Source organism: Pagrus pagrus (assembly GCF_965226575.1).
Source record: "Pagrus pagrus genome assembly, chromosome: 12".
NCBI lineage: Eukaryota > Metazoa > Chordata > Actinopteri > Spariformes > Sparidae > Pagrus > Pagrus pagrus.
Window position 1 is genome coordinate 494,611 of NC_140196.1, and position 15,236 is coordinate 509,846.

General features: G+C 46.5%; 2 protein-coding genes across 15 annotated transcripts in view; one reads left to right on the plus strand and one right to left on the minus strand.

The window, feature by feature from the left end:
- Nucleotides 1–162: 162 nt before the first annotated feature.
- LOC311266191 (uncharacterized protein) lies at nt 163–6,226 on the plus strand. Of its 3 annotated transcripts, XM_084368411.1 has the most exons (5): nt 163–415; nt 558–601; nt 2,644–2,811; nt 4,814–4,908; nt 4,981–6,226. In XM_084368411.1, exons 1-5 carry the CDS (start codon nt 349–351, stop codon nt 5,198–5,200), a joined length of 594 nt encoding a protein of 197 aa, XP_084224537.1. In that variant the 5' UTR covers nt 163–348; the 3' UTR covers nt 5,201–6,226. The 3 variants fall into 3 exon arrangements, with proteins under 3 accessions (XP_084224537.1, XP_084224536.1, XP_084224538.1); XM_084368410.1 differs by having other exon boundaries at nt 2,644–5,072; XM_084368412.1 differs by having other exon boundaries at nt 353–415; nt 516–601; nt 2,644–5,072.
- Nucleotides 2,336–15,236, minus strand: part of LOC311266188 (uncharacterized protein) — a 17,338-nt gene continuing 4,437 nt past the window's right edge. For 8 of the 12 annotated variants that reach the window (XR_014623672.1, XR_014623674.1, XR_014623675.1 and 5 more), the window contains 12 exons: nt 13,493–13,713; nt 13,201–13,375; nt 12,957–13,130; nt 12,710–12,811; nt 12,312–12,419; nt 11,979–12,103; nt 9,882–9,960; nt 9,724–9,813; nt 9,318–9,521; nt 8,955–9,075; nt 6,904–7,003; nt 6,169–6,763 (listed from right to left, as the gene is read on the minus strand). Coding sequence is in view for 2 of the 12 variants with exons in the window: in XM_084368405.1 (XP_084224531.1) it covers nt 6,914–7,003; nt 9,318–9,521; nt 9,724–9,813; nt 9,882–9,960; nt 11,979–12,103; nt 12,312–12,419; nt 12,710–12,811; nt 12,957–13,130; nt 13,201–13,375; nt 13,493–13,713 (1,368 nt within the window). In the remaining 10 variants the exon portion in view is untranslated. Of the gene's footprint in view, nt 2,695–6,168; nt 6,764–6,903; nt 7,004–8,954; nt 9,076–9,317; nt 9,522–9,723; nt 9,814–9,881; nt 9,961–11,978; nt 12,104–12,311; nt 12,420–12,709; nt 12,812–12,956; nt 13,131–13,200; nt 13,376–13,492; nt 13,714–15,236 lie in introns of those variants that run through there. The other 4 variants (XR_014623671.1, XR_014623673.1, XM_084368405.1 and 1 more) reach the window with 4 other exon arrangements.

The window sequence follows — 15,236 nt, forward strand, 5'->3', positions numbered from 1 at the left end:
TGATCTGACTGTTTTAACTGGTTTAACCTGAGAGCAGAAATGAGCTAATCACAGTGACCCTGAACGCACCACGGAGCACGCAGCTGTACACACCTGAGCTCACCTGTGTGATTCATGACTCGTCAGACTCGCCTGTGATGAGTTTCATCGCTGAGAGGAGTCCTCGCTGTGACACACCTGAGCTCACCTGTACCTGACGCTCAGGTAGTCACACACCAGTCAGAGGGTCCAAACAATACATTTATCAGGTGTGTGTGTGTGTTACAGACACACACACACACACACATCAGGATTAGTGACGGCAGGTATTTAAGCTCAGTGTGTGTGTGTGTGTGGGAGCAGAGCAGCATGCAGCAGATCTACAGACAGAGCGACCAGCAGTTTGAGGTTTATACCACCGTCTTCTCCCCGCAAGGTGGGTCCACACACACACACACACACACACACACACACACACACCATTAATCAATAACCTGTGATCACGTACGTATTGATGAACTGATCAGTGGTTTCAGGGATTTGAACCATCAACCCTGCTGTGTCTGTGTGTGTGTCAGTGTGCAGGTCGAGGACGAGGACGAGACATGTGGAGGCAGAGAAGGTAAAGTCAGAGTCTGAAGAGACGAGCACATTTTTATCAGGAACTTACTGTGAACGACCCGACACAAAGAGACCAGAACCCGACCAGAACCCGAAAATCCCCTAAATTAACCCTTAACATCTGGATCTGTGTTTGTGGCCATAGATCCTCCCTGTGGTGGTTCTGTGTCTCTGTGGTGGTTCTGTCTCTGTGGTGGTTCTGTCTGTGGTGGTTCTGTCTCTGTGGTGGTTCTGTGTCTCTGTGGTGGTTCTGGCTCTCTGTGGTGGTTCTGTGTCTGTGGTGGTTCTGTCTCTGTGGTGGTTCTGTGTCTGTGGTGGTTCTGTGTCTCTGTGGTGGTTCCTGTCTCTGTGGTGGTTCTGTCTCTGTGGTGGTTCTGTGTCTCTGTGGTGGTTCCTGTCTCTGTGGTGGTTCTGTGTCTCTGTGGTGGTTCTGTGTCTGTGGTGGTTCTGTGTCTCTGTGGTGGTTCCTGTCTCTGTGGTGGTTCTGTCTCTGTGGTGGTTCTGTGTCTCTGTGGTGGTTCTGTGTCTGTGGTGGTTCTGTGTCTCTGTGGTGGTTCTGTGTCTCTGTGGTGGTTCTGTCTCTGTGGTGGTTCCTGTCTCTGTGGTGGTTCTGTCTCTGTGGTGGTTCTGTGTCTCTGTGGTGGTTCTGTGTCTCTGTGGTGGTTCTGTCTCTGTGGTGGTTCTGTGTCTCTGTGGTGGTTCCTGTCTCTGTGGTGGTTCTGTCTCTGTGGTGGTTCCTGTCTCTGTGGTGGTTCTGTGTCTGTGGTGGTTCTGTGTTCTGTGGTGGTCCTGGCTCTCTGTGGTGGTTCTATGTCTCTGTGGTGGTTCTGTGTCTGTGGTGGTTCCTGTCTCTGTGGTGGTTCCTGTCTCTGTGGTGGTTCTGTCTCTGTGGTGGTTCTGTGTCTCTGTGGTGGTTCTGTGTCTCTGTGGTGGTTCTGGCCTCATCCTCCGACAGCGGTTCACTCGGCGCTCACTTTGTCTGCTGCACTGTGAACACAACACGTGTCTGTAGTGTTTGTGTTGGTGGTCTTCAGTGTTCTGACCCGAGGACCTGCTCATTAATCATCACCATGGTAACGACCGCAGGTGGACTGACAGTGATTGGTTCAAGCTGAGCACTCTGAGAACACAGTGTGTGTGTGTGTGTGTTAATCAGTGTTACGTCAGTGTGACCTCTGACCTCTGAGTATTAACAGCCTGCTGAGCTGAGCTGCAGCTATTTAAAGCAGATTAAAGGTGACACACTGATGAGCGACTCACACACACACACACACACACACACACACACACACTCACTCACACTCACACAGCAATGATTTTATAAGTAGTCCATCAACTGAATCTAGTTATTATTATATATCTAATAATTTAAAACGTGTCAGTTTTATTCTCAGGAAACGTTTGACGAACTTTAACGTCTCATGAGCTGAACAACATCCAGCTTCGTGCTGACGCATCGTTAATGACTCCAGCTGTTTTTCAGTGACACGACTCTGCACCTGCTGATGGAGAATAATTGACCCTTTATTTATTTATTGAACACATTGTGTTATTAACGTCTCCCATCAGTGAACATCGACCCGCTCCAGACAGAATTGGAGGACGTGACCTCAGCAGGTTCCTGTGACGCGGGTCAGATGAGTCGGGCTGAAGCAGCTTGAATTATTTATAGAAGTTTAATGACACAAACAAACATCTGTTTATTTATAATGATTGAAAGAACAAACTGCGTCTCTGCAGATAAACAGTTTTATTAACAAATTATAACACATGATGCAGTAACTTCATTAAAGACGCATTCAGAACATGAATGTTTCCATTCAACTCTGTCAATGATCTCATTAACGAGCAGCTGAAAATATTAACGACTCCTTCACTCATTCATGGATCTGTGCTGACTCATGTGGTCATCGAGGCTTTTCAAAGGTTTTCAAATGAAAAGACAAACGAGGAGTTACTGTCGGCTCATTAAAGGTTCATTCAGGGGATTTTAAGACTCTGCCGTTGAGTGTGAAGTTTTCAGTCCTGGACTGTGATTGGCAGGTGGTGGTGGCGGTGGCGCAGTACCGGTCCCGCTGGCCGAAAGAGCTGGACCTGAATGAGGGAGACATGATCCAGGTCCTGTTTAAAGAGGACCAGACCTGGTGGTTTGGACGGCTCAAGAATGGAAACGAGGGTTACTTCCCCGCAGCCTGTGTGGAGCCGCTCCAGGTAACGACTCACTGGGTGTACTGGGTGTACTGGGTGTACTGGTTCCACTGGGTGTACTGGGTTTACTGGGTGTACTGGGTGTACTGGGTCCACTGGGTGTACTGGGTTTACTGGGTGTACTGGGTGTACTGGGTCCACTGGGTGTACTGGGTTTACTGGGTTTACTGGGTCCACTGGGTTTACTGGGTTTACTGGGTGTACTGGTTCCACTGGGTGTACTGGGTGTACTGGGTTTACTGGGTGTACTGGGTGTACTGGGTTTACTGGGTGTACTGGGTGTACTGGGTCCACTGGGTGTACTGGGTGTACTGGGTTTACTGGTTCCACTGGGTGTACTGGGTGTACTGGGTTTACTGGGTGTACTGGGTGTACTGGGTTTACTGGGTTTACTGGGTGTACTGGGTGTACTGTCGAGTCTGGAGGGATTTCATTATTTCATTTTTCTTTAAACGTTTTGAAACAAAAAATCAGCTGTGAACAAAACAAAAGCTTTGTTTTGCATTTTGTCTGAACCACTAATAACCAAACAGTATTATTACTGTATAATAACAATAATAATAACAATATGATAATAATAATTACTGTATGATAATCCTGCCGGTCACTGTACTTGAGTTGACTCATAGATTTATAGAAGAACTAGATACCAGATGGAAAGATGGCGTCCGTTCAAACTAGGGCTGTCAACGAATATTCTAAATTCGAATATATATTCGAATATTTAAAAAAAAATTTAGAAGAAAAGAGATTCGACTGTGAAAATTAATATTCGACTGTGGAAAAAACCACATCAGCGGCTGCTTTGTGAGTGGGCGCACTGCATGACGGGTCAGGGACGGGTCACCTGCACAGCGTCACTCACTGCTGAAGTGAGATGCGACATAACTGCGGCAGACGCAGCTGACGGGGAGGAAGTTCAGAGCCCACCTCGGCAGCAGAGAGCGCTTCGGACTCCAAGCAACCTAAAAAGCCCCGTTTGGAAATACTTCGATTTTGATCAGTAGGCGGCAAAAATGTCGAGCCTCGAGATAAAGTTGTATGCTAGCTGTGTAGGCTACAGTTAGCTTACTATTAGCATACCACTAGCCGCATAGAGAGAGAGGGGGGCGAGCGAGAGAGAGGTCTATGGTATAGGCCATTAGTTCATTTACTTATTTTTGTAATGTGTAGGTATGTTTTCAAAGACATGTTAAAACTGAAATAAAAATACCTATACAAGTAGTTATGTCTCGTATTAGTTTGTCCTCCTGTTATTGACATAATGTGCAAATACAGATATTCGAATGGTTCCTATGTGTTTTTTTAGAGGGAATATTCAAACGTCCTTTTGGAGCAATTTTGACAGCCCAAGTTCAAACCAATGAGAATCACTCGCCTCACATTCGCCAAAAAAGTCTTCTGGCGTGTTTATTTCCTGGTCATGCAGCTCATTGAATATGCACAGCGTCTCCCCTGCTGGCCCCGCCCACCAGAGTTCACATTGTGATGATGTCACAGATATTTAAATTACTTGTTTCAGCTTGAGGGAAAATTTACAAACATAAAACCTGCAGGGATCAAAAATTCAGAATAGAGTCATAACGGACCTCGTCTGCCTTATAATGGAGCTGGCCACAGCTGCAATACTGCAAGTGGCCACCGGGTCAGAGTGAAGCAAGGCTGAGCGTTATCTGCCGGCCCGGCTGACTGAGACTCATCCAGGTATCAAGCTTGTTGACTGTGACTGGAGCACAGAACGAAAATAGGCGGGACTTAGGAAAGGGTGTATTGATGTTGAGTCATTTAACACAAGTAAAGTCAGTGAAGGATCTGAGACATGGATATGGATCAGGGTCAGGGTCAGGGTCAGGATCAGGGTCAGGATCAGGGTTAGGGTCAGGGTCAGGATCAGGGTCAGGATCAGGGTCAGGATCAGGGTTAGGGTCAGGGTCAGGATCAGGGTCAGGGTCAGGGTCAGGGTCCAGTCCTGACGCTGTCATGTAACACAGTCTTTGTGCTGCAGGGCGGAGCTTCATCTACAGCCACACCCACGCTGGTGAGGAGGGTGTCTGTACCGGTTGTCGTGACGACAGCAGGCGCCCCCTGTGGCTGCACGAGGTGATTGCACACAACATCAGGTGACTCTGAGTTACAGACGATGTCATAAACACTGATTTATTGTCTCTGCAGCGGTCGCAGCACTCCGAAGCTGCTGAGGAAAGACAGCATCCGCCGGCCGCTGGGACTCGACGGGCTATCTATGACTCGGGGCGCCTCGGCGGCTCCTCCTCACGGCTCCCCAAGCCTCCTGCACCGAGTCCTGGCCAAGTCCAGGAGGAAGAGCTGCCCCCACCTCCCCCACCCGCCTCAGGAGAACGGCTCCGTCAACAGCGCCTTCCAGTCGGACTAGACTGCGAGCTGCTGACCTGCGACGAGTCACGCCTCCCAGACACGAGGACGTTTAGTTTCTTATTGATTTTCTTGTATTTTTAATTAATTCTCTACTGACCCAGAAACAAAGAGAAAAACCTCAGGTCTGACTGACGGGTCGACTCCATCAGGCCCAAGTCACTGAGGTGAAGCGACTCGTTGTTTTCGAGTCCCTGACGTCACATCAAGTGACGTCTCAAGTGTCAGTACTGAGCTGAGTCTCACTCAAAGTACAAAAGACATCACAGGGTCAAGTCTCTGAGGTCATGTCTGAGTCATCATGTCCTGTCAAAGCCTGTCAAGTCAAAGTTACTGAGATAATTCCCAAGTCACTGACATCCTGTTCAAGACTCTGAAGTCATGTTCGAGTCACTGAGATCATGTCACATCAGCAAGTCACGTCCAAGTCAGAAAAGTCTGATGTGCTTCCTGAGGTCAAGTTTGAGTCACTGTGCTCATGAAAGAGTCACTAGGGCCATGTCCAAGTCACTGATCCTATCTGAGACTTGTTGACTTGTTGTATTGGAGCCACTGAAGTCAAGCTCTAGACAGTGTGATCATGTCCGAGTTATCAAGTCCATGTCCCTGAGGTCATGTCCAAGGGTTTGGGTCTCAAGTGCTTGCTGAGGTCATTCCCGAGTTAACAAGGTCTTCCGAGTCACAGAGTTCACGTTTGAGTCACCCAGGTCTTGTCCAAGTTGCTCAAGTCCCTCGTCCGTCCCTGCACTGAGACACTTTCTCCTTTAAAGAACGTTTGATCCATCACAATCCTTCAGGAACCAAACTGTAAAGTTACTGAGCAGAACGTTGACAGTTTACTGAGACTGTGTTTCCATGTGTGAAGTATAGTGAGAATAAAACTGACTTCTACAATTATTTTTTGATTTTCTTATTTTCTTCTGATCATGAATCACATCTGTCAAATAAAACTCTCCTCAGACTCAAAAACATGTTCATCAGTTTGTTTTTGTGCAAAACAATTTAAATAAAATAATAAATAAATGTTGACTGTTTTCATTCAATCATAAAACAAAAAATTACAATCAATATCCAGCTGTTAACAGAACACATACACACTCAGTCATATTCTGATGTTTGAGCTTCACTCTCCTAAAATATATCAAATTAAAATCCATAGTTTTAAACAAACGTTCAGTTTTTATCCAAGTTCAAATATAAAAAAGACAACATAAAATATATAATATATATAAACACATGAATAAAATACATGTTTTAAATGTTAAAAATATATATTCATGTAGAATTTACAAATATAGCATTTAAAATAGTTCTGACATCTTCAGTAAAAATACAAGAAATATGTTTCAGAAATTGTTTAAAAATATAAAAATACTGTTTTGTTAAAATGCAGTTTAAAATATAAATAATATATAAAATCAAATCAATAAAATGTTGAACTGCTAAATAAATCAATAAAACATCAGTGGATCATATGAACTGAAAATCATCAGTTTATAATAAAATAAGATCAAATAAAAAGTTGATTCTCTGCAGGTCGACTCAGCAGGGTCCTCTCATTAAACTGATGAAGATGAAGGTAATGGTGGTGATGAAGATGACAGCAGGTATGTAACAACAAAGTGAAATGAGTGTGTGTGTGTGTGTGTGTGTGTGTGTGTGTGTGTGTGTGTCCGTCCGGTGCTGAGGATGAGGTGGACTCACCTGCTGAGGATCATGGCTCCACGTAGAGCCGGGCCTGCTCTGTCACACTCATCTGATCATCTGTTCTCCCAAACATCACCACCTGCAGCTCCTCGTTCACCTGACAACACATCATCCTCATCTTCATCATCATCATCATCATCAGTGTTATATGTCTGACTCACACTCAGTATGTTCACATGACGATCGTGACTTTCTCTAAGTGGGACTAACACATCTAGTTATCGCAGCTGGAAGTTGATAGACTTCATGTATACGTCCTAGTCGGACCTGGGGTCCGTTTCACAAAGCAGGTTCAACAAACTGAGACTAACCTTGAACTCTGACTTGATCTACTCTGAGATAGAAAACTGAGTTTTCGGTTCCCAGAACAGCTGATTTGAGTTAGTTTGATCAACGCGGAGTAGTTTCACCTGGAGTTGCACCACAAGTATAAAAAGACAGCATCAATGGAGCCCCGAGTCGACGAGTCACCATGGCAACGGGGAAGAGGAGGGCTACGTTTTTCACCCCACTGGAATTGGAAATATTAATGCGCTCATACGGTGAGTTTGAGCACGTTTTTAGAAGGAAGTGTAACACCGCTGCAGCAGCAGCAGAGAGGGAGACGGCGTGGGACAACAATGCTGCTCGGGTCAATGCGTAAGTTTAAATGTAGTCCTTTGCAATCACAATAATATTACAGGGGGAAACTGCTTGAGTGGGAGCCTATTCATTTATTTCATTTAGGTGCAATCCCGCGGGAGAAGCACACTTGGCAGCAGCTTTAGATGAAACATAAAAACATTGTTCAAACAGGTGAGACCTCGGCATAATCTCACGGGGGTACCTCATTTTGATCATGTTTTACATTGTAAAGTAAATATTAAGTGGCTGTTTGACTGTACAGTTGTTTTATCCCCAACATAATGCTGTTTTCACACACATACATGTCTTCTCATCTATATCATGTTCTGTTAAATAATTAAGCCTATTTAAACTAACACAGACTTCTACTCAGCCAACAGAAAGAAAGCAGATGCCTGTAAAACGGGTGGTGGCCCAGCACCGCACCTCTAACAGAGGCAGAGGAGCTGGGCCTGAGCCAGAGTTTAGGAAGGCCAGTGGCTGAGCTCATCCTCTGAGCTCAGCCCCCAAGACACAAGTGCTTTTATAAAATGTAATATAACTAGACCTATATATATTTTTTAAGCCTATTCATAAAAATATTATATATTATTATAAAAAACACACACACACACACAATATCTGCTGGGATGTGAGAGCATGACTTCGGTTGGTAATGTTGGAAATGTAAGGACGGATTAGGTTGTGTATGTAAATGATGGACTGTGACGTGAAACGGTACCGCTCAAAAAGACAATTGTCTGGAAATGCAAGAACATCTATGCGCGGTCTGATAATTATCTCCCGACGAATATTTAATTCTCTGCGCAGTAATGCTGCCCCTTCATCCACGGGATCATTATCAAAAGGACATGCCATGGTAGTGAAAATAGTCGCCACCTAATATAACTTCTAATGTCGCCTACTGACTGATTTTTGCAATGATTTTCTCAAAAAACAGACGGCAGAACTATATTACGCCAAAACTCGCCTGCTGACTGAATGAATGAGGAAATCAAATACCGTGTGTGGCTGAAAGAGGCGGAGACAGAGAGAAACTCGAGGTTTGTTGAGGAAAACCTGGTCCCGACCAGGTTAGGTTCATAGAGTATGTTACCATGGTAACTGACCGAGAGCTTAAGTTACCTCTCTCTGTGAAACAGGCTGGAGTTACCCCGCTTTCTCTGGTTTGAGTTACCTCCCTTTGTGAAACGGAAAACTCAGAGTTTCCCTCATTTCAGGGTTAAAGACTCAGAGTTTTCACTAAACCTGCTTTGTGAAACGGACCCCTGAACTGGCCCGCGCTGGGCACTGACACGGAAGTCGTCCATGGCATAAATCTATAGCAGGAAGCCGGGAAATACAAAAGAAGAAGACAAAGGTATCAACTTGGTGAGAGGTGAGAGGTGAGCAGGACACACTGGTGAGAGGTGAGCAGGACGTACAGACATCACTGTTGTCACTGTGCAGCCTGTTTGCTGCTTCTTCACTTGTTCTGTATGTGACGTAATAGGTCAACCGGATGAAGGTCCAGTAGCAGCGAGCTGAAACGGTGCATATGGCCACCTGCCGGGTGGAGTCGGACACACTTTGTCAATACATGGATTCTCCCCTGGTGCTTGCATTCTGGGACAATGGCTGCAGTCCAGTTCAATGGCCTCATGGAGCTGTGACTCAGGTGTTCATGGAAACATACTGAGTGGTACTGTTAGAGAGAGCTTCACTGTGAGTCTGACCCGACAGGAAGGAAACACGTGAACATGAACTGGTCACGGTTCAGGTCAGAGTGTCTCAGAGTCTGTCCTCACCTCAAAGGACTTCAGTCTGTATGCAGGACAATCAGGAGAGTGCTGGCTGACTGACTGCTGACACCACCACACCTCCACCTGCCCCTCCAACGGGAAGCAGCCCAACTCCTCAGAGCCCAGCACACGGCCAGACTCTGTCTGCTGGACGGAGCTGGACTGGGTCTGGACCTGCAGGATGGAGCTCAGCAGACTCTCTCCCTGGACCTGGAGGACAGTTCTGACATGAGTGTATAACAGACAGATGAATGACCCTGTCTGTGAATCTGTCAAACAACAGAGACTCTCCCATCAAACTACACTGTAAAACTGTTGAAAACAAGAGACGACAAGCTGTGACTGAATGTGTTGGTGCTGGACAGACAGACGTGTGTGTGTGTGTGTGTGTGTGTGCGTGTGCGTGCGTGACCTCTGAGCTGCTGCTGGACTGTTGACTGTCGGGATGAACTCTCTGCTCGTCCCACAGCAGATTGATGAACTTGCTCCAAGAAACTGACACCTGAAGCAGAAACAAGTGTGAGCTCTACTGTGTTCATGTGAGCAGAGCTGTGATCAGCTGATCATCACCTCGTCCTGGCTGCTGCTCTTCAGTGGAGTTGGTGTTGGAGGAGCCGCTGTCAACAACTCTGTGATCTCTGACAGCGTCCTGAACACATCAGAGCACATTTACATTACATTACATTACATTACATTACATTACATTTACATTTACATTTAGGGCATTCAGCAGACGCTTTTGTCCAAAGCGACTTACAATAAGAACATTTGTCACAAGAAAGAAACCACAACATATCACTGTCGATAAAGTAGAAAAGAAAAAATAGAAACAAGCCCTCATCTGAGCAAAGTAGCTGCTATTTATCAAGGATACCATAAGTACAAAAGTGCTGTGGTTTAAGTGCTGAGGGTCAGAACATACAAGTGCATATAAATTAATTTTTTGTTTTTGTTTTTGGGGGTTGGGAGTGAGTCATGCTATGCGGGTCGAGGTGAAGTCTGAACAAGTGAGTCTTGAGTCTTTTGCAGAAGATGGCGAGTGACTCTGCTGTCCTGACGTTGGTCGGGAGTTCGTTCCACCACTGAGGCGCCAGAAAGAGAAGAGTCGTGACTTCGCTAGGCGGTCTTTGTTTGCTCTTAGCGATGGCGGCACCAGCCGGCCAGCTGATGTAGTAGAGCGAAGTGCTCGCTCAGGGGCGTGTGGTCTGATCAGTGTTTGGAGGTAGATGGGTGCAGTTCGGTTGACAGCCTTGAAGGCCAGCACCATGGTCTTGAATCTGATGCGGGCCGCAACAGGAAGCCAGTGGAGGTCACGGAGGAGGGGGGTCACATGGGAGAATTTGGGTAGATTGAAAACGAGGCGCGCTGCAGCGTTCTGGATACGTTGCAAAGGTTTAGTTGCAGAGGCTGGGAGTCCAGCCAAGAGCGAGTTGCAGTAGTCGAGGCGGGAGATGACCAGCGCTTGAACCAGGAGTTGCATTGCTCCCTTTGTGAGGAAGGAACGGATCCTGCGGATGTTGTAGAGGGCAAATCTGCAGGATCGGGCCACCGCGGTGATGTTGGGGGTGCAGGAAAGTCCGTCGTCGAGGATAACACCCAGGTTCCTCGCAGTCGATGAAGGCGATACAGTGACGTCCTCGACAGTGACTGGCAGGTCCATGTGAGGGCAGTCTTTCCCTGGGATGAAGAGGAGTTCAGTTTTACTAAGGTTGAGCTTGAGATGATGCGCAGTTGTCCAATCGGAAATGTCTACCAGACATTCAGAGATGCGCGTGGCAACGTGGGTATCGGAGGAGGATGGAGGGAAAGAGAGGAACAGCTGGGTGTCATCAGTATAACAGTGGTAAGAGAATCCATGTGATGTGATTGCAGAGCCCAGTGATCTAGTGTATAGTGAAAACAGAAGCGGTCCGAGTACTGAGCCTTGAGGGACACCAGTATCCAGGGAGCAGGGTTTGGACAAGGAGCCATTCTACGTGACCTGGAAGCTGCGTTCTGTGAGGTATGATGTGAACCAGGTTAGAGCTGAGTCAGCGATACCAAGTTCAGCCAGAGTGGAGAGGAGGATTTGGTGGTTGACTGTGTCAAACGCAGAGGATAAGTCGAGGAGGATGAGGACTGACGAGTGGGACGAGGCTCTGGCGGCCCGGAGCGACTCAGTCACTGTGAGGAGGGCCGTCTCAGTGGAGTGAGCAGTCCTGAAGCCTGACTGATGGAGGTCAAGGAGGTCACTTTGTGAAAGGTAGGAGGACAGTTGGTTGTAGAAGGCACGTTCCAGGGTTTTAGAGAGGAACGAGAGAAGAGATACAGGTCTGTAGTTTCGGATGTCAGCTGAGTCTAGAGTGGGTTTCTTTAGGAGTGGCTTTACTGTAGCTGTCTTGAAAGGAGCTGGAATACGGCCTGAAGTGAGGGAGGAGTTGATCAGGGTGGTGAGGTTAGGCAAGATGTCGTGTGAGATGTTTTGGAGAAGAGAGGAGGGAATCGGGTCGAGGGAACAGGTGGTGGCACAGTTAGATGTCACTAGTGTGTGAACATGTGTGCACACGTTTCAAACCCAACTACAGCTGACACTCCTGACAGGAAGTGCACTTAATATGGGTGTCAATACACTGTAAAAAATACATCAATACACTGTAAAAAAATACATTAATACACTGTAGAAAATACCTTAATACACTTTCAGGACAGGAGTCCTGGTTGGTGGTGGTGGAGTGTTTGAAGGCACAGACGGGGGTGGAGGTGAAGATGGGACGCTGCAGCTTCAGATCATCAACAGCACACAGACTGAAGAACTACAGACAGACAGACAGACTGAAGAACTACAGACAGAAGAACTACAGACAGACAGACAGACTGAAGAACTACAAACTGAAGAACTACAGACAGACAGACAGACAGACATAAAAACTACAAACTGACAGACAGGCAGACAGACATAAAAACTACAGACTGACAGACAGACTGAAGGACTACAGACTGACAGACAGGCTCTTGTCTTACCTCTGATGGGGAGTAGCTCACAGCTCCCTGTGTTCTGCTCCAGGAGGAGGTGGAGTCGTTGCAGGAGGCTCCATCTTCAGCCTTAAGCTGCTCCGTCTCACCTGCAACCTTCACACAAGACAAGGACACACTGCTGTCACCTGAAGCTGACTGGTTTCAGCTTCTCTGCTTTTCTTTGTTATGAACAATAAGATAATTATTTTTAAGTGTTAAACTGAAGAAGCTGGTGATGTAAACCTGGGGAGACACTGATGAGTTTTTATAGTCTGAACATTTAATGGATTCATGAAGAAAACAGATTCATTGATAATGAAAAGGATAAACTCAGATGTTGTGTCTGTCGTGTTTGGAGGCAGAATCAGATCTCACAGGTGAACTTCAGGTGTTAGTTGTCTTACATAACTCTGGCTCAGATCAGTGACTGACAGGTCGCTGTACTCTCTGCTCACGCAGGCTGCTGAGGTCACTTCCTGTGGGCTGCAGCTCCGGGTGTCTGGGTTCTGTGATGAAGTCAGGTTCATTAATTCAGGTAGAAAACAAGTTCACTAAGGAGCTGACAGTCATGATCAGGTTTCACTCTGTGTCGCCTGACAGACAATGCTGAGGGTTCATTAAAGCCAACAGTCAAATAAAAAGCTGGTGTACCTCCTCCATCGGATCCTCGGGCGCTGTCAGCTCACTCACGCTCAGAGAGGAGTGGTAACCTGAGGAGGATTCGGGGACACAGATGGAGCACAGGTGGGTGTGGTCACTCTGATTGGAGACCATGGTGGAGGTGCAGCTGGACTCGTCCTTCACAGAGGACAGGCTGTCTGCCTGCTAAACCAAACACCAACCTTATTATCATGTTACTGTACAGGTGGAGGACGGGGTGTGGGTGGATGTTCACCTTGGTGGGGAGGGTGGCTCTGCAGGTCCTGGATGCTGGTCTGGTGGAGGTGGAGCTGGAGGAGTTAAAGGAGGTGATGCAGGAGTGGTGCAGGTGTAAGACCTTCAGATTATCCTCCTTCTCCACCTTCCTCTTCAGGGTGGAGTTCCAGTGGTTTTTGATGGAGTTGTCAGTCCTGAGAACAAAACACAGAAGCTGCTTGAGGTTTGACCGTCTGTGTGTCTGACTGTCTGTCTGACTGTCCTACAGACAGGACATCTGATGACAGGACAACTGGCGGTGGTGTACTTACCTGCCGGGCAGCAGTTTGGAGATGTCGGCCCAGCGGTTTCCCAGCTGTCTGTGGGCCTGACAGATGACGGCGTCCTCGTCCAACGTCCAGTTGCTCTTCTTCACTGTTGGGTTCAGGTGGTTGTGCCAGCGCTCGCGGCACTGCTTCCCGTTACGACTGCGCAGGTGTTTGGCGATGAGCGACCAGCGCTTTACGCCGTACTCCTGAACCAGATCAATGACCTGCACAGGAAGTGACATCACAGCATATCATTAGGAGCAGCTGAATGCAGCAGAGACACAGCAACATGATCAGATCACTGGACCCCCGTCTCTGTCTTTACACCAGGCTCCCGTCTCTGTCTTTGTCACTGGGACATAAAAACTGTGTATTGAGTCTTTGAGTGTTTCATTTCATTCATTGTTTTGATGTTAACTTTAGCAATAGAAACGTTCAGTTGATGGTTGTTATGAGAAATAAAACAGGAAGTGTCACATTTCACCCTCATTCATGGACTCAGGAGCAGCTGAGTCAGGAGGGACACCTAGGGGTGAATTCAAGTATTACTGGTCCTGTCCAGTATGTGGTATCCTGACAAAAAATCATCCGTACAAGTACGAGAATAGCATGGTAATAAGACAGTAAGGGCCAATTCCAATTCCTATCTTAACCCTCAATCTTAACCCTCAAGCTCAACCCTTAATCTTAACTGGCCCTCAAAACCAAGTGTTGAGGGTTATTTTGTCACTTAGAAATGGGACGCTCCTTAAATGCAAATACGTCTTCAGACTGTGGGGGGCAGAATAACGCGAAAGCTGCGTCCAGTCTGTCAACTCAAAAAAAGAAGAAGAAGAATGCATTTACATCATCCGTACTCGACCATTACCGTCGACGCATATAGACGCGACGTGTATCAACATAAACAAAACAGGGACAATGCCGTCTGCAGCTGTCATTGACGGGTCCCTCAGATCTGTTTGTCAGTTATTAGCTTAGGTTATTACGGTATTATTTTTTTTGCAGCCTATCAGTTAGTTATAAGATGATACTCTATACAAATAATCTGCATAAATACCACAACCACGGACATATTCAGCTGAAAGTTACCGCACACCACGGCTTATAGAAAAGTAAACGAAAGCAAACGATGGCTTGTCCGCACCGGCCGGCTATTGACAAAAGATCGTAAAATAAAAAATAAATGTTACGGAACAATGACGTATCAATCCATAAAATGGGCTTAAACTAATGACAATGGTTTTCATAATTTTTATATCTCTATTAACAAAGAAAATACTTATATTTGTAGCTTACTCGCTTTGCTGCTTTTGGCGCCATCTTTGTCCGGTCAAAATACACAATGCATTCTGGGTAGCCATTACTTCCAAGGGTGGTCTCGTAAAATCTCATTATTGAGGGCTATACAGCCCTTAAACTTGCCCCTCAACTTAATTTTTCTGAGAATCGGGACAGCACTTGCACTAGCGGGAGTGCGCATTTTTGAGATTGAGGGTTAAGATTGAGGGTTAAGCGAGGAATTGGAATTCACCCTAAAACTATAGTCCAGAAGTATAGTACAGTATAGCAGTAGTATATATAAGTATTGTTAGAGTAGTACTACAGTATTATAGTAGTACTGCATGGTCTTGCATTTCTATAGTGCCACATCCACACACACATTCACACACTGATGGCAGAAGCTGCCTGCAAGGCGCCAACTGCTCATCAGGAGCAACTTGGGGTTCAGTGTCTTGCTCAAGGACAC

Bases quoted from the DNA above. Each gene is read 5' to 3' on its own strand.
- LOC311266191 (XM_084368410.1), top strand. From the start codon at position 349: ATGCAGCAGATCTACAGACAGAGCGACCAGCAGTTTGAGGTTTATACC. The intron at 416-557 runs GTGGGTCCACAC...TGTGTGTGTCAG, and splicing joins CACCGTCTTCTCCCCGCAAG to TGTGCAGGTCGAGGACGAGG. The intron at 602-2,643 runs GTAAAGTCAGAG...TGTGATTGGCAG, and splicing joins GACATGTGGAGGCAGAGAAG to GTGGTGGTGGCGGTGGCGCA.